The sequence below is a fragment of the Aulostomus chinensis genome, chromosome 11 (genome assembly GCF_037954235.1).
Source record: "Aulostomus chinensis isolate RoL2024-O1b breed Wild chromosome 11, RoL_Achi_v1.0, whole genome shotgun sequence".
Lineage (NCBI taxonomy): Eukaryota > Metazoa > Chordata > Actinopteri > Syngnathiformes > Aulostomidae > Aulostomus > Aulostomus chinensis.
In genome coordinates, this window is record NC_141330.1 from 23,972,430 (window position 1) to 23,996,228 (window position 23,799).

Consider the following 23,799-nt stretch of genomic DNA (forward strand, 5'->3'; position numbering starts at 1 on the left):
ACTTCACACAAAACACCACATTGACATATCCATTACACACTGTATCTATCACGTCGTTCACGCCATGAAAAACTACACCTAAACTACAACTCCCATAATGTGTCGAGCTCGGTTGCCTTGGTAATGTTCAACGTCACTACCCCCCCAAACCCCACCTCCCTACAGCCACAGGCCGTGCCTTGGACTGGTGTGATTGGAGGGAAACCCCGTGGACTGCACTCAGACCCACAGGCTGGGAGAATCAGCTGTAGCTTGGAACGCCAGCATTACTGCGATCTGACATTACCCAGGTATGAAAGGACACAATCTTTGATATTACACTCCATCGTTCGTACAGTTTGTTATTAGGTCTTGTAATTTATATATTCCAAGTACAGTACAAAGGGCACATTGTCTGCTTGTGGCGGCGACAATCACCAGACCATAGAACAATGGCTCGCTACTACAGTTTGGGACATGTCTAATATCTGGTTTCACAATGGAACTTAAGACTAGCAGACGGAGGAAGGCGTGTCGGGTCGAAAGTTGAACCTCTTTAAATTCTGTGCCATGAGTTACGAATGTTGAACCAGTTATTTTATGTTAATTGTGTAGCATTTTTACTAGTCATATAACAATAATTGCAAGTTAATTTTGATTGTGGAATAATAGTTACAATAATATTAGTGTTAACCCCAATGTATTAGCCTTCCTGTGGTTTCTCCATTCATCTATCCATCCATCCATTTTCTATACCGCTTATCAGTTAAGGGTCGAGGGGTGGGGGACGTATCCCAGCTGACATGGGCGAGAGGTGGGGTTCACCCTAGACAGGTCGTCAGTCCGTCGCAGAGCCATCAGGAGCAATTAGGGGCTCAGTATCTTCCTCAAGGATATTTCGACATGGTCAACGGAGGAAGTAAGGATCGAACCAGCGACCCTTCAGTTGCTAGACGGACATGCTACCTCCAATCCATGCTGCCCCTCCTACGTCTGTCGTTAATCACATTTCATGCCAGCGCCAGCAAGTTTCAGCTGTGCATCCGTGGCACCGTTATGTAGTTTTGGTACTGGAGACGTGTACCGTTAGCGCGTTAGCAACACTGGCTAACATAACTGAACATAATTTTAGGCGTGCTCGCGCGCTTGGGCGTCGTTCGGAGTTGTGTGTGTGTGTGCGCGCAGAAAAGAGCGAGAGAGAAAATTAAAAATGTTCTGTTCTTGGATTTTTTTTTCTAACTCCTTGACTCATTCTTAGAAGTTGTCTGGCTGGGAGTGGTTACATTTCATGAAATAGTCGCCGCCATACTGGAAACAAGTAAGGAGTGCCAAACATTTGCGGGTTCTTTTGAATTTTCTAAATTATATTTCTGTTCAGAGTTATGTAAATTTATTAAACAGGAGTTAATTGCGGCCAGGTGTAGTGACATCAGTCAAGAAATGCCAGGTTCAAACCTGCTTAGTTTTGCTCCTTGAAGTTTCCGCATCGCCTTGCTGGGCAAGCCACAGGTACGTGGATGGGCGTGGTGCGTGTATGCGGGAGAAGAAAGGGGTGGGGGGGGATACGATTGCGTTTGTTTTGAAGGCCAGCCAGCAGGACTAAATGAAGTTGTAATCTGCATTTTGCCAAATGAGCTCTCAACTTTCGCTCATGTTTTAGGCTGTAACCAAGAAGTTACAAAGCATGTCTTTTAAACAGATGTACATGGTTATGTTGCATAATTTTCATAGGAAAGATTAATCAAAAATCGCCCGTTAAAAAAGTTGAAACTTTGATTCCATCTAATAAGCCAAAGACCTGTATATCCCTGGTTTGTGAGAATGGCCTCCCTTTTCAATTTTTAAGCTTTCGTTTTTTTGTTTGGTTGTTTTCTCCCTCTCTCCAAATCTGAGGCAGGTATTTTCAATTAAAGAATTTTTAATGCAGAGAATTACTTTTGAGTTTGGGGACTTTTCCCCTCTAGAAGCCCATGAAGCAGTCATATGTGAATCAGTTTCAGTCTTTGGCGTCAGCCCAGTAATGTACTGTTCTCCACTTACTGTGTGAATTATTGCATTTCTGCAACTGCTTGTCTTTGGCATGACAGGCAGATTGATAGGGTGATGCAATGCTGAAAGTGCAGTCATCACTGAATGTGGAGCTAAAAGAGAATGAATCATCTGCCTCTCATGTGAAAGATGAAAGCTAATGAGCAAATTTGTAACACAATTTGTTAAATACTTGGACTATAATGTGAAATCTGGTATCTAAATCAAGCAACAATAATATCCATGCAAGTTTCCAACTGGAAACAGAGCCTGAGGGTTTATTAACTCATAATATGTTGTCCAACTTTGTCTGAGATGTGGACTGTGATGGAATTGGCCTCTAATTTATGTCAAGGATTATCTCTGTATCTCAGATTTTGAGCACACCACAAAATGTGCACTCTGAAATGGAAAAAATAATTGATTCAGTCAGCGCCTTTGGGCTCTACGGAATGGGTCAAACAATTATAGGTTATTGATCTAGTAGTGTGTGTGTGTGTATGTGTGTGTGTATGTGTGTGTGTGTGTGTGTGTGTTAAAAATCTATGCGTGAACTGGCTTTACGCAGTATCTGCAGCTAACTTGCTTTTTCTTATGTAGACTTAGAACACCCTTGCTGGACTGTTTTCTCCTCTGGTCTGAACTCTTGAGTTGTATATATTTAAGTAAATGTTTAAATTTGTGCCAAACTTATTATCTCCATCTTCAATACAATTGCCATTGTTTGATTTACACAAAAATAAACCTCAATGAAGTGATATCGAAGCCTGATGCCAAAGAGTGATGTAATTGCAGTGTGACACAGTGTCAAAAGTGCAGAGCTATTAATGTTATTAATGGCATAGGTCACTTAGACGTCAATGCTGGATGCTCGGTACAGAGATTGCCCACAGGAATAAACCAACTTTAATATATTACTATTCACTGGATCAGCATATTGACACTAGTGTGCTCCGATCGGCCACCACCAGCAGGCATGGGCTCTAAATATTTAGATGATGCAAAGTGTGTGAAACCATTAATCTACATGTCTTTTAATTTGTTCTAACTTGGTGCATTGCATATTTAATTTTTTTTTCTTATTTTTAGTTTTTTAAAGATATTATTAATTGTAACTTGCTGTGTGAAGGTGGCACTTGCCATAATTTCAAATAGATCTTTCATAGCCTTGAACTGCCATGGTGTCCATTATCATCCCAGTGTCCTTGCAGAAGTAATTCCTATTAAAATATTGAGTACAAAAATTGCCTATCTGTTAAACGATAAATGTAGTTCAAAATGATACCTTACTTACCTTATAGGAAGGAACCTGCATATGTTAATGTGTTCATTTGAGGGCAACTAGTGTGATTTCTCTTTTGTCTATGATGGTGGGTATAACAATTTGCCTCTAATGGCTCTTGATTTATATTTTCTTTTTCTTTTCTGTGTTTTGCCTTTATACATCAATTAGCAGCTGCCTCACTTTAATGGTACTGGTCCAGTTAAAATAAAGTTGTCCTCTTGCCAGTCACTAAATTGACCTCCCCTCTACCTCTTGGCTTTCCTTCCTCTAGTGAGCAGTCATGAGTGACGCACCCCAGTCAGAACTGGTCCAAAAGGCCAAGCTGGCAGAGCAGGCTGAGCGTTATGATGACATGGCTGCTGCGATGAAGTCTGTTACGGAGAATAGCGACAAGCTGTGCAATGAAGAGCGCAACCTGCTGTCAGTGGCCTACAAGAATGTAGTGGGTGCCCGTCGCTCTTCATGGCGTGTGGTATCCAGTATTGAACAGAAGGCTGAGGGAAGCAACAAGAAGCAGGCCATGGCCAAAGAATACCGGGAAAAGATTGAGAAGGAACTCAAAGAGATCTGCGAAGATGTGTTGGTGAGATTGACAACATCATACAACACTGACACATAAACTGCCATCACGTTTATGAAATGAGATTCCTATCCAAAAGGAGCTATTGACTAAATATCCTAAGAAAAGTTTTTTTAAGCCCAGGGTTTTTCCTTGATTTTTTTTGTTTTGTTTTGTTTGTTTTTTTTTTGGGTAGAGTGGTGCTCCACCAAGGGCCACTCAATAACCCATGCTAAACATGGCCCAGCCATATGTTAGGTTTTGACTTGTTAGTTTTGTCTGAGGGGGTGTTCTACTTTTGTCATATGCTTTTAGATTACTGTACTTGAAGTGGACAGCTCAAGGTTCAGTCACACTTTTCTCCATGTGTGTCTCCAATGACCACTTAAAAGAGTATATGATCGGATGATATTACATTTTGACTGATCAGAATGTGTGCAACATCCACCTTTGTTGAGTTTTTTTTTTTTATATTGCACTACAGGCATATTCTATCTGTGGCAGTTCTATGCTCATTTTAGACTCATTTTAAGTTTGTCAACCATTGGGTTGAAGCAGCTGGGAATCAAAAAGAAACAAAAAACTTAAAATTATTTACAGAAGTAACAAAGAAGGACTTTGTGTGCAGTGTGTTTGGTTGAGAGACGGGGGGGGGGGGGGGAGCAGCAGTAGCATGTTTTGTGTACATATTTGTTGTGATGCAGCCATAACAAATTTTACCACTTTTCTCAGTATAATGGTTTTATGCTTGTGAAGTGTTTAACTGACACACTTGACCTACATACTTGTTACAAGCCACACACAGACGTACAAAAATACATGTGAAATGTGTTGTCCAACAAATTTACAGGGTAAAGAGTAGCACAGCATAGTTTTCCTTGCAACTGTATTGGAAAATTTAAAGAAAGAGTTGATCTCATCTGGCCTTATTCCTGACAAAAGGAAATAACCCAATTAAATAGCCTACATGTGATGTGTAATAATGAAATTAACAATGCCGTGACTTTGCAAATTTGTATGTATTTCAGCTTAAACAAGGACATTCATTGATGGGCCTAGGACATAATTGGTTAAAAAAAAAGATTTTAATTTAAAGTGGTTCCAATATATTGACAAAATGCAAAAATGTGAAGATTTAATCAGCCAGAGGGTAAATTGGTTGGGCTCTACTCTTTACCGTGTTCCAAGAATTTTTACTTCAGCTTTCATCTCTAGTTGACATTCAGATCATATCAAGACATGTAGCATGACTTTGGAGTGAGTGGGTCCAAACAATCATACCTCCTTCAACAGCCTTTGATGTTGAATGCTATAATGTAATTTATATAATACTTCTATAAATTGTTCAGCCATATCACAAGTACAGTAATTTCTTTTGTTCTTAAATTCTATTGATATACAATTGATTGGTCAGCTCAACAGACTAATACAGCTGTTACTTAAAAAAAAAAAAATCAATCTAATGTCATGCGATACATTCAAATCAGTCTTCCCCCTGTTTGTTCAAGAGTATTGTCCAGCATAAACCATCCTTTATCCCACTGAATGCGCAGTGATCCATGAACACTTTGAGTTAAATACAAACTACAACACTTCTGTGAACAAATGCTGATGAGCAAGTCAGTTCAACTGTATGTGCCACGTGGTCGCACTATTCTTCTCTGAAGGAGCAACGAACAGTCAATGACAAAGATTGAATCAATTCTCCTTGAGTAATTCCTGTGATAACTTAATCCCTGTCCTCGGGTACGAGTAGGTTCCTATCTCAGCCTGTGAATCATCTGCCTGGTCACTCTCCAGTTTCTTATCCTATAATTACAAGGGTTGAGTCACCAGCCTTCGAGCTTGCTGACCTCCACTTCAGATAATCCACTTTCTAGGGATGTAAAGAAACAAAAGAGAGGGGCAGAGGTGAAGGGGTTTAGGACCAGGAAAGGACCCAGGTAGTGTGCTCAGTCAGTATTGAGAAGAGCAAACCTGATGAAGCATTTGACCTCCAGGTTGTTACTTGAAATTTTGAATGTGTGAAGAGCGTCTAAACCTGCTGTATATGAAACATGACCCGAGATATTTTTTGAAATAAATTGGGTGCCATATGAATAAGATTGCACTGATACACATACCTATGGCCAGTTGCTCCTCAAAGGCTTTCCGGTTACTGTGTTCGTTTGTGCAAAGTAAAAACAGTTTGTGCACTTTCCTAGATTCCCAAACCTGGCCCATTGTGGTGTGAACTGTGTGTATGTCAGAGTTGTGCCAGTTAACTCAGCCCTTTAAATTGTGACATATGAAATGTATGTGGGTGAAGGGTTTGACCCATGTTGACTTACAGAAACTGAATACAACTGTACCATCTTACATTACAATGCACACCACAGCAGCACCTTACTATGCTTCCTGTCACTTCATCACGCAGATGTTCCTAACAGATAATGAGCTGACCATCATCTGCAGTTGGTGAGACACAGACTGGCCATCAGTGTCTCATACAACCTACATCCAAATAACTGAATTATCCCTTTAAATTAGGAGTTGGCAGTATAACGCCTGTAGAAAGTAGAACAGTATGAATTTGCCCTTTGGTTTGGACTTAGATTCTTCCTCCCTGACTGTTGGAGCCCTTGCAGATCTTAGTTCTCAGTGACCAGTCAGATGCAATGATGCACTAAACTGTACCTCCTCTGCTGGAATGAAGTAGAAGTTATTTAGCTGAAGCCATTTGCAAATGGCTGTAAAGAGTGGTTATTATGAATGTATTTGTGCCAGCCTTACCTAACCGTTTTCATTATATCTGTGTAAAGTTGTGAAGGGTGCATTCATTCACTCATTCTGGTAAGCAATAGGGAGACGCTGGCAAATACTACATGCTTACGTTCTTAAGAGCCAAGTTGTCTCTGTGAGTGGCCTACTTCCTCAGCAGTGTATTTTACTCCTCCTATTTTTTCTTTTACCACGCCTTCCCTCTCAAATCCCCCACCACTTTTTATTATCATCTCAACATTTGTCCATAATCCTCCCCCGCAGGTCTGATGAGAAATTGAAAAGTTAGGGATGTTCAGTTCAGTAAGTACAAGTTGTTTAGCAATCAGTGTAAAAATTATAATCAGTATAAAACTTAACACTTTCTTTAATGATTTCTTGGTAAATCATTTAGGTTTCAGGATTTTAATGAGCTCTGCTCTTTTTTTTTCTGCTACAGGGTCTCTTGAACGAGTATCTAATTCCCAAAGCCACTTTACCAGAGAGCAGTGTCTTCTATTTGAAAATGAAAGGAGATTACTACCGCTACCTGGCTGAGGTGGCTACAGGCGAAGACAAGACAAGTATGTGCTTTTCCTTTTTACAACCTGTATGTTGTGATGGACGTGGTTCATCTTCATCATTTATGTGTGACTGTTTCACAAATTTGAAAAGTGTTCTGTTTTTTTTGAGGAATAATAACTCCAATTCCAAGCCATGTAAGCTACATGAGACAAGAAGCCACATACACTTTGACTATGCAGCATCATCATGCAACAGCGCAATTTAATGACGTGTCTGCCTCATGAAACTACAGTCTTGTGTAGATGGACTACAGAATGCACTTTAGACTCCTCACCTTTTTTGTAGTAAAAAAATGTAACTTCATTACTGAGGTTGAACGAAAAATAATAGCTGTCACAAATGTGAAATGAAATGATTGTCACACTGAGAATGTTAGCTCACACTCATCCGCTTGTGAATTGAATTTGTCCGCTGAATCCCCGTTATTATTGCAAGAAACAATGATTGACAGGTATGTTGGTCTACAAATCTACTGTAACATCTGCATTTTAAGTTTCAATATCATTCAGCTGCAACGATACCATCTGGCAGCAGTTTAACGTTCATATTTTACTTACAAGTTTAACATGTTTAATTTTAAAATATATAGCATTTTAGAAGGTAATGAAATAAGAAATGAACGAATGCATTATTCACATGCGTAAATAGCTGCAGCAATCCATTGCCTCAGAAACACTAAGCCGCTATCATTATTAATGGCTTGTCACATTTATTTAATCTAACATAGCAGGCAACCACCTCCAGTGATGTCGAAGCTGCTGGTGCCACACAGACATTAGAAACATTTGGAAAGATCTGGTGTAGCTTCTAAGTCTGTCTGAGTGATCAATTTAATTCTTAATGTAGCTGAACTCATAGCCGAGTCGTATGTTTGGTGGGTTCGTTTGGTGATGTCACGGGTATAAAATCAATAGTTTTAGGAGCTCCAAGCTCCTGTAGCATAAGCTAACAAGGTGACGTTGCTTTTTTGAGCTGAGCTGCATTGCGTCGCTATTTCATAATGTTAGTTAGTACAATGTCTTGTCAAAAACCAATAGATATTTACCTGAGAAAAGTTTCACAGTAAAGTCAACTAATCGAAACTGAAACAAAGTAATCCCATAAGTGTGAGCGCTGACGGTGAGAGAAACAAGATCAATTACCTTTTTTTAAAATTTTGTTTTGGACTTTTTTTTCCCCCCAGCTCATTAATGCTTGATATGGTGGAAATGGTCCTGCCTTGTCACGCTGTTTTAGCTTTGTTTTTCATGAATGCTATCATGTGTGATCTAGTTGTCACCCCATAAAACATAACTTTAAATAAAAAAATGCAGCTGGGCCCAGCCATTTTGCCCCTCCCCCACCTGAAAATACCCCTGGAGGGCTGCTGTCATCGTCTCTGCATTTTGCACTTGAGCATCCCTCAGAACAAATTATATACTACCCTGGATCGAACAGCCAAACTGTTACTAAACGTGCCAGAAACAATTTACCTGCACTGCAGCACCAATAACACTAAGAAAAGACATCAAAAATAAGGAGTGAAACAAAATTCGTAGTGTTTTTTAAATGTTTTATGAATATCCTAAACTAATATTCTTGACGTGACCCATCCCTAAGAGTTTGTCAAAGGAAAATTGACATTACATTGGCCAGCTTATAGTATAATATTGATAATAATAAAAGAATTATAATTTTTCATACACTCAAGGGTCATATATATTTGATATAATTTTTCAGAGTAAAGCCAAGCCTTAATAGCCAAATTTAGGTTGTTTTTTTTTTTAAAGGTTTTTCACTGTTTGATGTTTAGTTATTTGTGGTTCTTTTAATTTCACATTATAAAATTGTCAGATTTCCATCTTTGTGCATGCCTGAGTGTCTTATTTTCTACATATGAAATGTTTAACTGCAGGACCACAATGTCTACAGCTACATATGTCTGCCATTGATTTGTAGGTTTTTCTCTTCCAGCCTTTGTTCAAGCTGTAGTCGGATCTTGCATATTATGTACTACATATTTTGATATGTATGCTAATCATAATCAACCTGAATTTAGCACTAACTTTAGTGTCATAGTCCACGTCCTGCATTGTGCTGTTGACAGGGCAACTAGAGTGACTTCTCATTGCTCCCTGAGTGAAGGTACAGTTGTGAAATACAGTTCTCTTGTGTCATGAACTACAACCACATGGTTGAGTCATGTCTCTCTCAAGCAAGTATAACAAAACAGATGAAGATATCTACCATATCTAAATTATTTATGGAAGGGCTGTGGTATTAGACCCGATTTAGGGCAGCAGCTATGTTGTATCTATGAAAACATAATAAGAGATGTCTCATATTATCACATAACGCTTATGTGTGTTGTTTTTTCCCCTCAGATATCATTAGAGACTCACAGGATGCCTACCAAAATGCCTTTGACATCAGCAAAGAAAAAATGCAGCCCACCCACCCCATCCGTCTAGGCCTGGCTCTCAATTTCTCTGTTTTCTATTATGAGATCCTCAACTCACCTGACAAAGCCTGCGAGCTGGCTAAATGTGTAAGGGCGTAAGACAACATGACAGTTGTATCTTCATGTGTACGCGAATGTCATTATTCATCATTGTAGTATTGTTTCATTGTGAGGAATTTGAGTTCTGACTTCACACATCCATTCCTACATTAACCTAAAATCAGAAACCAGTGTTTCTAACGGTCACAGATATGTTTTGTATCCTGCAGGCTTTTGATGACGCAATTGCAGAGCTTGACACACTGAGCGAAGAGTCATACAAAGACAGCACACTCATCATGCAGCTACTGAGAGACAACCTGACAGTAAGTTTTGCACCATTTGTGTTTCTTAAACTCGAATGACAAACAGCTTGTTCACTCAATAGAAAAAAAAAAATTGGACCAAAATTGGTGTTAAAATGGAATTATGCACTGCCTCAAAGAAAATTGGGCTCTGTTTCCATTTGATTACATAAATGGGTGCATGAAACAACAACACACTTGGCAAACCGCACGGTTGATGGAGGCAGGGTTAAGATATTTGTCAGGACTGGAGATGCACTGATGGGAATATAATGCGACCTTTACCCTCCTTTTATTATTGAGATGTTGAATAATACAGCACTAGTGTTAGGAGTCTTCACCTTGTATAGGATAGAAAGTCATTTTTAATATGTAGACTGACTAATGTCAGACCTCATCTCCTTAAAGGGGCAATTTGTAAACAGTCTTTACTTGTTCCAGTGATATAGGAGGCAGTATTGCACCCAAAATATGTGCATGCCTAATGCACTTGGAGCCAATGGATAAACTGGAGATGCTGAAGCAATACTGAAACTCTGACTCAGTCCAAGTAATACTGCTGACATTGTATCAGTATTTTTACAAGTAGTGTTAGTAAGTCTTTACAGTTCAATGCTCCATTAGCTCTTATTTGCTTAGCACAGTTTTAGCAGCAACGCAGTCATTGCATACCAACGCAACAGTCATATCATGCCGTTGGGAAAGTTTATCCCCAAACATAACGGTTTAGGTTGTCATTATTTACTCTGAAGATGAATTTCACTGAACAGTTAGAATTCCTTTTTACTTACCAATCCAAAAGAAAGGAGGCGAGTTTGGCATCAGACTATATTTTTGTCACCTCAGGGCCATCTGAATAGCCACGCCACATGTTAACCCTCATCTTGCTTAATTTTACATCATTCCTATTCTTTGTTTCAGACCTTGGTTTCTGCATTAGCATATTAGGGTCAAAAGAGGAAAATATATTTTTTGAGACTCAGAGAATAGAGTTGCAATTTTATGTGGAAAAAAAAGTTTCTTGCATTTTCTTTTTCAAGTTCCGATACTGATGATAATGTGGTGCTGATGTGCCAAAGGATGAAGTATGTCCTTATTTATGAAATCAATACCGAAGTACAATTTCACAAAGCACATGGAGCCATCATTTATACACAGGGGACTGCGCTTCTCTTCTAAAAAAATAAAATAAAATTCTCCTTAAAGTTATGACTTTGTTGTCGTAAAATCATGACTATATTCTTAATCTCCCTCTTTTTTCCTCAGTGATGCTCCAATACTTGTCATTTCTTTACGGGAGGCTTGGATTCTGAACCTGATGAAGGCAGTTTTCCACAAGCTTCATTTTATTTACTGTGGCAACATACACCAGCTATCTAACTATTGTGTAACTTGTAGCAGTGACTCCCTCCAACCAGTCTCGACTTCTTCGTCCTGTTTGCTGCGGCATAGCAGTGGCTTAAGTGAGACAGTATTTGGCATCTAGTGGGCGAAGCTGTATTACAAGAAAGTATGGGCTGTAATGACATACATGGGAAACTTCAGCATGCTACTGAAATCATTATTTCTGGGTACTCTGTTGATTGAGATAGTTTGAGTCTTTCTTTTTAATATCCTGTAGCCTTTACAAATTGCACCTTTAATGATGAGCAGTTTTAGGCTACGACAATCACACACACAAAAAGATGGGCTGTTGGTCATGGTCTCAGTCTGTAATCATTCAACTAATTTTTAAGACATGTCTTATTAGGCTCAACTCCTTTATGTGGTAAATGTGTTTTAAGAGTAATGGATCATTTACATCAATTGGCTATTAACAAGCTCCATATGGCTATAGAACAATCTAGTTATGGATAAAAATATTGGCAGCTTGTTGACTGTGGGCAGAGATGTCAAAAGCCAGCTGTTTTGTCACTAGCTAGCACTATCTGCATTACTGTGTCTTCATGTAGTATTTGAATGCTTTGAGCTCCACCAACAGAAATATCTGGCTAGCATGGCTAGATAGCTGAAACAAAGACATCTGTGTTGTAATTTGGATGAAATACCCCTTTTTGCTTGTGGAATTTTTTCATTCAACAGAGAATTCTTATGGTTCAAATGTACACAATATTTATGAGCATGTGCAGTAGTCCCTGTGTTAAGAAACACAATTCTAAAATGTGTAGCTTTTGTCAGCGGGCTGAATTTCATCCGAGTTTATGACTGAATAGTTTGTCTTTTTCTGGCCACTGAGAAGTAGAGACTACGGTCCGGTGCATGTCGTCATTGTAATGAAGTTGGAAATAATTTCTTGGTATTAATGGATATGTTCCCTTTTTTATCTGTCCCCTGCCCTACCCTCCTCTTTGACCCCCTTCTCCCCCTGCTTGCTGCCCTGTCACCCATTTCTCCTCTCCTCCTCATCCTCTTGTCTTACTCAGCTGTGGACCTCTGATAACCAGGGCGATGCAGATGATCAGGATGATTCCAAAGAGAGTGCCAGACCCCTTTAGTCACTTCTGCCTATCTGCCATTATTCCAGATCATCGTCATGATCATCAACACTGAGACCACCTCATAAACATCATTGTTGTCTATTCTCTCTCCAAAATTACCTGTTTCTTTGTTGTTGTTGTTTTTAATTCTTTCAAATCTCATCTCAATCCTATCTGTTTACGATCTTTTTTATTGTAACTTTGGGTGGAAAGGGTTGGCTTAAGCTTGGAGTTACAAGGCAGCAGGGTTTGTTTGGATGGGTGGGATAGGGTCTGTGCGGAAGGGTCACTTTTTGGGGATTTTGTTACCTGTATACTGACTCTGTCATCTGTAGGAGAAATAGGGGTGTTGTGGTAGCAGGAGAGATGACAAAAGTTCTAAAATCAGCAATCACGCAGCTGGTAAAGATGGAAAGCAGTTGTGTTGTATCCTGTTCATGTTTATGGTCCTGTTCTGGGTTAATCACCATCTTTTGATGAAACGTGTTTTCTCGCATTACAACATGGCTCCTACAGAAAGAGCAGAGACAGAAGCTCCAAGTCTGTACTTGGCTGGGGGAATGAAGGCAGAGGGAAGACAGCAGGGGAAAACTCAGAAGAAAACAGTTTGGGGTTTTTTGAAACACAAAGGTTACATTCCATTTACTGTCAGTTGCTCAACTTTCTACTCAACTTTCTACCCTATTTTTGTTTTTTGGGGGAATCTGCATTTGTATTTCTATGTATCAACTGCGAGGTATAGAAAACTGAAGAACAAAAGAGCATGTTCTTTTGTGTGAGCACAGCAGTGAAAAAAATCCCACATGTTTAAGTTACTGCTTTTGAAATTAATTACTATATTGCTTTTGTCTTTTATCCCCGTTTCTTTCAATATTTGCCTAAAAGTAGTAGTCGTGGAAGGTTGTTGGGCTAGCAGACTTTGTTCATGTCTTTGGAATTTTCACACAGGACACCCAATCATAAACTGTTATACTGGGGAAAATATGTAATTTCATGTAAGTGGAATTAAAAAAAAAAAGTGTAATTTAAAAGTTTGAGCTTGTCGGTTGGAAGCAGTTTTGTGAGTGGTCTAACAGCTTTTACTCTTAGAAGCATATAAAGTCATTTCAAATCAAGGTCATGACTTTAACTCTCATGGGGGGGGTGTCTTTGCTCAAACAACAGTGCTACATTTGAGGTGTTAATTGAGAATTTAAAATAAGCAGCTGTATAATCACTGTAAAAGAATAACTGAGTGACTTTGAAGAAGTACCTGGGCATAGAATAGGAGACCAACAAAGTCCTCCCTGTATTAAACCATTGGTCTGATAAAAGCATTTCCATTGCAAATATTTTTTTGTAACAGTGATGCCCTTGTTACCTTTTTGATGAATTCTCTGAGAACAGAAAACAGATTTGAGCTTAGTTGCAAACAAAATGTTTCCTTGTTTCCAGAATAGTACAGGAACCTCACCGTGGACGCTGGGCCTTTGGACACATGTTGCAAACTGAGCATAGAACAACATGCATAGCAATGTAGTGAAGAAAGAATACTGTAGGACTGAGGTTGACCATTCTGCGTTGCAAAATTTTAGAAGTCAGTCAATTGGCTTAACTGGTTTTTCTTGCTTTTTCCTTTTACATTCTGGGTGTGGCTGCTTCACTGCTGTCAGTATGTGAAAGAGTACTGCAAAGCTACCAGAGGAATGTAGAATTTAGTTGCCACCTCCTAAATACCACTCAGAAGAGAACTGGAATATAGTGGAGTACAAAACTTGGTAAACACTCACCCTGCACTCAGGGTGTGAACAAGACGAACCTAGGAAACATGTTGGGTAGATCTTTTGGGTGATTCATACAAATGGGTAATCAATCACTGGTTATCATAGCCCTGCAAGTGTAACAGAATAAAATCACTAGAGAACATTGCAACATAATTGTAACTAATGGGGTACTGAATATGCAAAGTATTTTCACTGAAAATGTTAAATTACTGGTCACAAGATGCCCTGCTTAAGTGTAAAGCTGGTTTACAAAGGACACCCTAGAATAAAGGAGTGGAGAAAGTTCGGAGCTCTATGCTTGTGTGGTTTATTTGAGTCAATCTGTAGCCCATGGGGAGGGTCACTATAATTCCTAACACTTAACCTAAAAGGAAACATTTTTTATCCCTAGGGAATCTGAGTAGAGAGGTACTCCAGGGCCGCCATGATAAAAACTCCAAAACGCTTAGGAAAGGAGGTCCAGTGCTTTCCATCTTAGTGCCTTTAGCATACAATACACTGGACCATCCTTTCTGGAAGGAGAAGAGGATGCCGTCACTCCACTACTTGCTGGAGCAATTTTGACGATGACGCACCACTGAAACACCAGAACACAGATCATTATTTGATAAATGCAGAAAAAAGATGTTTTTTTTATGTTTTACTTGTAAATTCGCTTGAAATCTATGCTCTCTTAATCAGTGATTGTAATAGAAATTAAATAAAACCCGAAACATGTTTTTCCTTGTCATCCTTGTCAAATTCTGAACACAGACTATGAGCTGTTACCGTCTGGCAGGAGTTTGAGTTCCTCGATGCAGATTTAAAAAAAAAAAAAATCAAAAATGTGTTCATCCCTGCGTCCAACAAGCTTTTGTATCAGTAGAGAAAAGGTGTCAGGAATTAGTGTCTTTGCACCACTATTTTACGCACTTTGACTTTGTCAGCTTATTTTCTTTCTTTTTTTTAGCTTGTTATCTGCAATGATTATTCAGCGATTTATTAGTGGTTGTATTGCATATTTTTGATGTTTTTCTTATTGCTGCATAATGGATGGTAAGCCCAGCAGGAGTTTCCCACCCTGTGGGACTATAATGTTCTTGATCGAAAACATTTTTCAAAAGCTAATGTAGAATAGTTTTCTCTGGAGGCTTTAGAATTACAGTTTTTAGTTCTGCTGCTGATGTCCAATATTTGCCGCTGCAGGAATGTTACTGCACACATGGACATATTTAGAAGGACTGAGCAGCTTTTCTGATCTGTACATTGAATCATCAGGAAAACAACAGATAACCATACCGCACACAGTAAACTAATCAGCTCTAATGGGCGACGGCTGCTTCACTCTGATGTGTTGAAGGTTTAAATCATCAATGAGGCACATTGAGGAGATGCCCCTGAGCAATGGTATGAAGTGGTAGCGCAGGTTATTGGCATGACTTGTGAAAATAGTTTTCCATAGATGAATTACATAACGCACACAAAAATATAACTTCATTACCGAGGTTGAACATGAAATAAAAGCTGTCAGTCACAAACATGAAACGAAATGATCGTCACACCGAGTGTGTTTGCTCACACTCAATCCTCCTGTCAAATGAATCCCAGTTGTCATCGTATGAATTGTGATTGACACACTTTCACTCTCCTCTTTATTATTACATCTGTATTTTAAGATTCAACAACAATAGTAATGTCTTCATTTAAAGCAGCAGTGTCATTTTCAGAGGTCACCTGATTATTTCACGTAAAACATAATTTAACGTCAATAGCTGGTGTGATCCCATGAACATGTACAAATTAGGCTTCATTGGTGACTTAAACCTCCACATGCTGGAGTGAACCAGCCGCCCTCCTTTACAGCCGTCCCTCTTTACAGCTGATTTAAATCATGTGTGTAGAATTGATCTTTTTTGTTTATTTGATGATTTCATCAAAAGATCTGCGAAGTGGATGAAGTTCACAGGTGTCCTTAAGTGCAGCAATGCCCCTGCAGCAACTACTGTCGGGCATCAATAACGGAACTAAAAACAGAGAGTGTGTTTTAATAGTCTGTTTTGCTTGGGAGACATTCGGTCTGAGTGAAAGGACTTGGATGTATTTCCATGGCTGCAGATCCATTGCTTACAATGTTAGCCCTTCAGCATGAGACACACCACATCATTCATTCCAAAAGAGAGAATGTGATGCTATCCCGCCATTTTCTGCAACAGAAAATTTGAAAGAGACGCTCCGCTCAGCTGTTCACCAAAACAAATGATCAACCATCAGCAGCAGGAGAACAGATCATCATATATTTGCCCCTTGCTTTGACCCAACTTGTCTGATGAAACATCCATCCATCCATTTTCTTCCAATTATCCTGTTAAGGGTTGCAGGGCTGGAGCCTATCCCAGCAGCTTCTAGGCGTGGCTATGAGTGTGAATGCCCACAGTCAATTTAGAGTATGGATTAACTTCATCCCCTCTTGATGTCTTTGGGCTGTGAGAGGAAACAATAAACTAATTATACAAATATACATTGTTTATGTTATACACTATTCTTAAGAATTACAAAATATAAATCCAGCATATGTTCCTCAGTGTATGTTAAAAAAAGAATTTACACCAAAACGAGAAAACAAGTTTTGACCGGGATTTTTTCCGAGAGCGAGTGGTAACCTACAGGTAAGTCGCAAAAAATGTCAGATACACTGAAGGAGGAGATGGACACCGGCAACTGACAAGTAGAAGAGGTGGTTTGAGGAAGAGAGCAAGACCGTACCTGCAGCAATTAACCTTTCTGATCTTTACTTAAACAAAGAACACTTTTCAATTTTGTCCAAGGGTTTGTCTTTGCACCCAATAAAAACAACTTTGCTTTCAAAACGGAAGTAGATTCATTCCACTTTTATTGTAGCCTTCACCTTATAACATGGCATTACCATATTTCTAGCCAGACTCAAAACTTTTCTAATGTGGTGACTGTCAACAATACAACTGAATCATCTGCCAACTCTTTTCTCGCCCACAGTGCCGAATCCGGCGGTCATTACATTTCCTAAGAAAGTGGACTACAAGGTCACTAGACTATTAAATGCTTATCCTTTCACTCACAAGAACAACCTTTCTCAAAATAAATGCCTGGCCTCCAATTAATCTCCTAATAATTAGAATATCATTAATGGTCCAGCAGATAAAGGAGGTGCTGCCACTGTGTTGTCCAAGGATAAATACCTGGAAGAAGCTCCTCAGAGGCCCAATTTAACCCCAAGCACTATCAAAGACTGCATTAAAACCCCCTCCTGGACAGCAAGAAACTGATACATCACAAGCAGGCGCTTGATGAAGGAAGTATGAATGAAAATGAGTTGGGTTCCCCCCCAGGTGAACACACAAGTATATATATATATACACACACACACACACACACACACACACGTATATGTACTTATGTATGTATATAAATATATATATATATATATACAAAAACATACACGTATATGTATTTATATGTATATATATACACAAATACACACACATATATGTATGTATATGTATATATATGTAAATATATATATACACACATACACACGTATATGTATGTATATGTCTATATATGTAAATATATGTAAATATATGTGTAAATATTAATATATATGTAAATATATATGTAAATATATATAAATATACATATATATAAATATATAAAAAAATATATATGTAAATATATATGTATATATATAAATATATATAAAAAATATATATATATATAACTGGTAACTTGTGACTCAAACACAATGTATGTATATGTATATATATGTAAATATATACACACATACACACACGTATATGTATGTATATGTATATATATAAATATATATATACACACATACACACACGTATATGTATGTTTATGTATATATGTAAATATATATACACACACATACACACACGTATATGTATGTTTATGTATATATGTAAATATATATATGTAAATATATAAATATACATATATAAATATATATGTAAATATATATGTAAATATATATTTATATATATAAAACTGGTAACTCAAACACAATGTATGTATATGTATATATATATATATACACAAACACACACGTATATGTATTTATATGTATATATATGTAAATATATATATATATACACACACATACACACACGTATATGTATGTATATGTATATATATGTAAATATATATATACACACGTATATGTATGTTTATGTAAATATATATATATATATAAATATAAAACTGGTAACTGGTAACTCAAACACAATGTATGTATATATATGTAAATATATATGTCAATATATATAAATATATATGTAAATATTTATATGTAAATATATATGTAAACATATATATATAAATATATAAATATATGTAACTGGTAACTCAAACACAAACCTGAACAAATGATGAGTGACAAACAGAAAGCCCACCTCAGCTCCACTTTTTGAATATTAAGATAATCCACAGAAAAGCTAAATTGGTAACTCAAACTCAAAACCATTGTGGGCAGCAGGCCTGGAGAACTAACAAGCTGAGAAGCAGGCAGGGAAAGAAAACAGATGAGCGAACAATGAGTGACAAACAGAAAGCCCACCTCAGCTTCACACCCAACTAATCACACAACAAGAGACAGGTGGGAGAACAGGAGGGGAAGGAAGGAGCTGATTGGTCAAGAAACACTAGGCGCAGGGCTGCGACTGACCAGACCTAATGAACCACACAAGACACAGGTGAAGCAATAAAAAAAGGAAGGACAGGAAGTGTAAAGTGCATGGACACATTTCAAAATAAACCAGGAACTGACAAGAAAACAAGGTGCAAAACCACAGCATGAGAATAATAGTGTAAGAAAAGAGTCCTTCATAATAAACCCCAAACTAAAAGTAGATATGGTCCCAACCAGACCATGACACAAACATCTATATCATTCTTTTCGTTTAGCTCTGAATAACAAGGCTCTGCCTGCCAGTGCAATGTTGTATGGCCCCAAAAACAAAAAAAAATTAACACACTTGGGGCTTCATTGTTTTTCACTTTTTTCTTCTGCAGTAATTTAGAGAACACCTAATATTAGAGTACACAGGCAGCTAAACTAGACCATCACTTAACTAAACACATTAATTACAAATTATAAAGGTTCCTCTGCAACTGTAGGTTCACTTATATGAGACTAGAGTATTTAATTGTATGCAACATCATGAAAAAATGGTCACAATTGTGTTTTGAGCATTAATTGAAATTCCACATTTAAAATCAATGCAATCTATTTGAAAGATTCTTAACACATCACAATGATGCATCCCCACACCTTTTAGAGGACTTTGAGTCTGTTTTCAGGGTTTGAGACATGAAGATTCTCACCAATCTGAAGCGTTCATGGCTGTGAAGCTGAAAAATAGAGATATCAACTTCAAGACACCCAAACCTGTTAGCAAGTTGATGAACTAAAAGCTCACACGCTTTTCTTCCAGGTAGCAACTGATGTTGGTGTTAGTTTAATATCCTTGATTGAGGGATTCAAATGAATGTGCAGACCTTTCAAAGGGGGTGGCAAAGTGGTGCTGTGGTCAGCACTGTCACCTCACAGCAAGAAGGTTCCGGGTTCAAGCCGAAAACAGGGACTTTCTGTGTGGAGTCCGCATGTTCTCCCTGTGCCTGCATGGGTTCTCTCTGGGTACTCCTGCTTCCTCCCACAGTCCAAAGACATCAAGAGGGGACTAGGCTGATTGAATGCTCTAAATTCACCGTATGTGTGACTGTGAGTGTGAACGGTTGTCTGTCTATATGTGTTGGCCCTGCGATGGACTGGTGACCCATTTAGGGTGAACCCTGCCTCTCACCTGAAGGCAGCTGGGATGGGTTCCACCACCACCACCCCCACACACGACCCTTAACAGGATAAGCAGTAGAAAACACATGGATGGATGGATGGTTGGATGGATGGATGGCCTTTTCAAAGGCTGCATTAGATATTAGAAAAAGGCAGAATAATGTCCAGGTGAATGATGGACCTAGAGATCAACATAACCAGAGCTCTTCCTCCTCTTCCTCTTCTTCTAATCTAAGCATTTGTTTGTCAGTTTGTTTGTTTTTTTTCATCGAAACCTTTATTATGAAAGAACAGATAGATAGTGTGCAGAGGAGTACACAAAAGACAGTAACATCATGTTCAAAATAGATCAGGGTTTGTATATGATTCAACTTCCTGAATGAAAAACACTATTTTTTTTATTACCAAACTTACATTTATGGGCATAAAATTTTGCCAGTAGAATTAATACATTTACTATGAAATGCTGATCTTCTTTTCTTTGATGTCTGAAAAAAAACAAAAATACATTCGCCCATGTGAACACTAGTTCTTTACAGAGAGGAACAAATCTACTAAGGTCTGGCCTGATTTTTTTTCAGTCTGTGAACGTAATACCTGGTCACACTGAACCACCTGCCTTTCCACTGTCATTATTTTGAGATGAGTTAACCACAAACATTCCACAGTCAAACTATTAAATAATGTTGAAGTTAGAATCCATAACATGTTTTTTTGCAGCTACAGTCCAGTGACAGTTCTCTTCTAGGTGAGATGCTATGATCTGGATGTCACATACAGATGTACTGTGCTTTGGTTGACAATTCATATGATGCTCTCTATCTCTGTAGACTATTTACTGCATAAAGACTTGAATGAATAAAGTGAATAAAAAAAAATTCTGTCTAGGTGCCAACACATCGTATATGCTAAAGCCAGCGGGCACCTTGAGGTCAATTTGACGTTAAAAAATAGTCAAGATTTTGACTACTATCATAAATGGCTTGCAGAGGTTAAGACATCCTTTTTTTTGGAAAAAGATCCTACAAAGGGATGAATCCCACATCAGGTTACTGCGCTACACATTGTAAGTCAAAATATTTGACATAAAATTAACGTTGCTGCTTTATACCTGACATCAAGTTGGCATGAATTTGATGTCTAGAAATATGGAATTGAATCGATGTCAAATTGATATCAAAATAAAACTGCTTAAAATATGGGTGTGCTTTTTTGGTTCTAATTTGCTTTAGGGAGGATGGCTGTCGATCTGCAGCTATTAAACTTTCAATCTAAATATTCAATTGCAGTATTGATTTTTTTTTGGACAAAAGATATTCCATTTAAATTCAAAAATAACACATCAGCTTGGACAAGAAAATATAATTTTCACACCATTCATATTCTTTCATGGTCCAGGTGGGCGGGATCAGGTTAAGGTTCACAAACCAGACCTTCGCTGGGAAGTGGGGCTGACGTCATACCCTTTATCGGTGGCTGAACAGTGGTACAGCCAAAAAAAAAAAAAAAAAAAAGTGGTACAGCGCGCCTGCACTGGTTTGCGTGGTTTCGCGCATGCGCATTGGCCAAGTTTCGGTCGCCCGCCTATTCTTCTCGCGATTTGCGGCAATCCATTTCATTGGAAAAATATTGGTAAGTAAGAAGTCAATTTCTGGTTATTAGTGACGTTAGTGTTTATTGACGTTCAAACTGTGTCGTCAAGACCAAAGACAAATGATTTTTATAACTGTTACCGATTATAACAGACTGTGTTTTAGCTAACTCGGTGGTATACTTTTTATAGAATTAGCTAATCCGCTGGAATTATTTTGTTGTCCAAATTGATGGCTTTTTAGCTAATTCCAGCGGATTATATTAATTCCGCGCATTTCCAGCGGTCCGGGTAACGGAGAGCGCCCTTGGTACCGCATCGTTCTGCCAGCCACCCACCGAACGGGCAGGTCGGGGAATGGGGGGCGCGCATTCAACGCTTCCGCGGCATTCCACCGAGCTTTAAGTGCGCCATCTAGAGGCGAGCTCAGCTCGGTGAATTAAACCGCTCGTTAAACCGAGCTCCTCCAGAGGCTCCGTAACCGCCGCTTCAAGCGGTATTTCCGCATGACGACCGGCCAGTTTGACGACCTGCTAGCTCGGATCGGTGACAGAATGTAACGAATGGACACCAATTTATTCAACTGGTTCTTGTAAATTTGACACGTAGTGTCATATAGCACCGGGTTTCCACACATAGTCACAATCAACTTGTCCGCCATCTGGTCAGTCACGGTCAGCCGTGACGTCATACATATACATATATATAATATATATAACAATATATATAACATATATAATTCATATATACAAATATATATGACTGTGTCTGTGTGTGTGTTCAAGTATCTGTGTTGTCCCCTTCAAAGTAACACCTGTAAGTGTATTTATACATATTTAATATAATGTTGGACACTTATTTTTTCAGACTGCTCAAATGATCAAGATTGGTGGCAGTGGCATCCGTGACAATGTCAGCAACGTCATGAAGAGGTTAGCTGTGTTCTTTATCAGTTAATCCCAGAAAAATTGCAGCAGTTAAACTTCAGTTGATCATGATAAACTAATAACCTTGATGTGTATGTGTTCGACAGAGTCCTTACAAATAGGGTAATGGCGGGGCTCAATCTGGATGGCGGTAATGCAAGGGTGCCTTCAGAGCAATGAGCCTTTGCCAGGTCATGATTGGTAAGTAGAAACTCCTTTTGTGAATCTCTTTTTGTGCATCGCCTGTTGTTGAAATACACTGCTTGGAAAATAACGGGACAACTAGAATAATACATCCTAGATGTCATTTAAGGAAATGTTTCAGTTAAAAATCTTTATTAATCAAACAGGGGAATGTGTTGAGAGTAAAATAACAAAAGAATGTTTCATGTAAAATGAAATTATCAACGCATGGGGTTCTGGATTTGGAATCCTGCTCAAAATGAAAGTGGAAACTCAGAATACAGGCTGATCCAACTTCAGTGGAAATTCCTCAGGACCAGATTCAATTCGAGATCATTGTAGCCACTAGCGTCCCTTGTGGTGAGCAGCTGTTGTTTGCTTGAAGAACGATCACGAAACCCCCCCACCCCACCCCATCGCCAGGCTATGCCTAATTTCTGGGGGAAACCGTGTTTTGATAAATGTTTGGTCCTCAATCAAAAAACTCATTTTATTCAACCCTTGTAAAATTTGCTTTTTTCAGACACCATTCAGAAGTCACAGCCTGGCGCGACTGAGGCTGCCATTGTGTCCAGGATTGCAGTATATTTGCGGTCAGCACTGGACAGAAAAGGTGGGGGTGGGCGCAGGCCTGCAGCTGTGATTGATTGATGGATTGATTGAAATTGATTTGTGTTTTGAAAAAGTTTTTGTAAACAAAATTGTGTAAAATAGAAAATAAAATGTTTTGATCATACATGTATGCTTGATCATTGAGAGACATTCTCAGGTGGAACTTGTTGTAGAAAAAGAAAATGTAGCACTGCCACTCCCACGCATGCAATACTGCAAAACTGCAAGGATCTCGAGCATTACTTTATTGCTTTGTACTGGAATCACAAGATCCTCATCTTTTAATCCTGATAGAGATCCTTTAGTGAGACAAACTGTGGAGAAAGGCAATTCTACTTGCAATACTAGATTGACATTCAAATGATGTCAAAATAACTTCATATTGTATGGCTGAAAGTTTAAAGAATCACATTGAAACATCAAAATAACATCAATATCATGATTTGGCTTAAGGACAAAAG

At 38.5% G+C, this 23,799-nt stretch overlaps 1 protein-coding gene and 2 long non-coding RNA genes across 3 annotated transcripts; 2 read left to right on the forward strand and 1 right to left on the reverse strand.

Annotated features, from left to right (window-relative positions):
• Positions 1 to 157: 157 nt before the first annotated feature.
• Positions 158 to 14,916, forward strand: LOC147253809 (14-3-3 protein zeta-like). The gene is made up of 6 exons (XM_086219117.1): positions 158 to 290; positions 3,564 to 3,875; positions 7,051 to 7,174; positions 9,539 to 9,702; positions 9,885 to 9,980; positions 12,383 to 14,916. Exons 2-6 carry the CDS (start codon positions 3,573 to 3,575, stop codon positions 12,452 to 12,454), a joined length of 759 nt encoding a protein of 252 aa, XP_086075243.1. The 5' UTR covers positions 158 to 290; positions 3,564 to 3,572; the 3' UTR covers positions 12,455 to 14,916.
• A 911-nt stretch (positions 14,917 to 15,827) lies between these two features.
• On the reverse strand, positions 15,828 to 18,754 carry LOC147253810 (uncharacterized). The gene is made up of 3 exons (XR_015118437.1): positions 18,592 to 18,754; positions 16,498 to 16,659; positions 15,828 to 16,382 (listed from the first exon to the last, which is right to left on the reverse strand). It is a non-coding gene; the product is annotated as an uncharacterized LOC147253810 (long non-coding RNA).
• Positions 18,755 to 21,560: 2,806 nt separating this feature from the next.
• LOC147253811 (uncharacterized) lies at positions 21,561 to 23,643 on the forward strand. Its single transcript, XR_015118438.1, has 4 exons — positions 21,561 to 21,658; positions 22,485 to 22,549; positions 22,651 to 22,744; positions 23,250 to 23,643. It is a non-coding gene; the product is annotated as an uncharacterized LOC147253811 (long non-coding RNA).
• The last annotated feature ends 156 nt before the right edge of the window (positions 23,644 to 23,799 follow it).

Bases quoted from the DNA above. Each gene is read 5' to 3' on its own strand.
- LOC147253809 (XM_086219117.1), top strand. From the start codon at position 3,573: ATGAGTGACGCACCCCAGTCAGAACTGGTCCAAAAGGCCAAGCTGGCA. The intron at 7,175-9,538 runs GTATGTGCTTTT...TTTTCCCCTCAG, and splicing joins TACAGGCGAAGACAAGACAA to ATATCATTAGAGACTCACAG. The intron at 9,703-9,884 runs GTAAGGGCGTAA...TGTATCCTGCAG, and splicing joins CCTGCGAGCTGGCTAAATGT to GCTTTTGATGACGCAATTGC.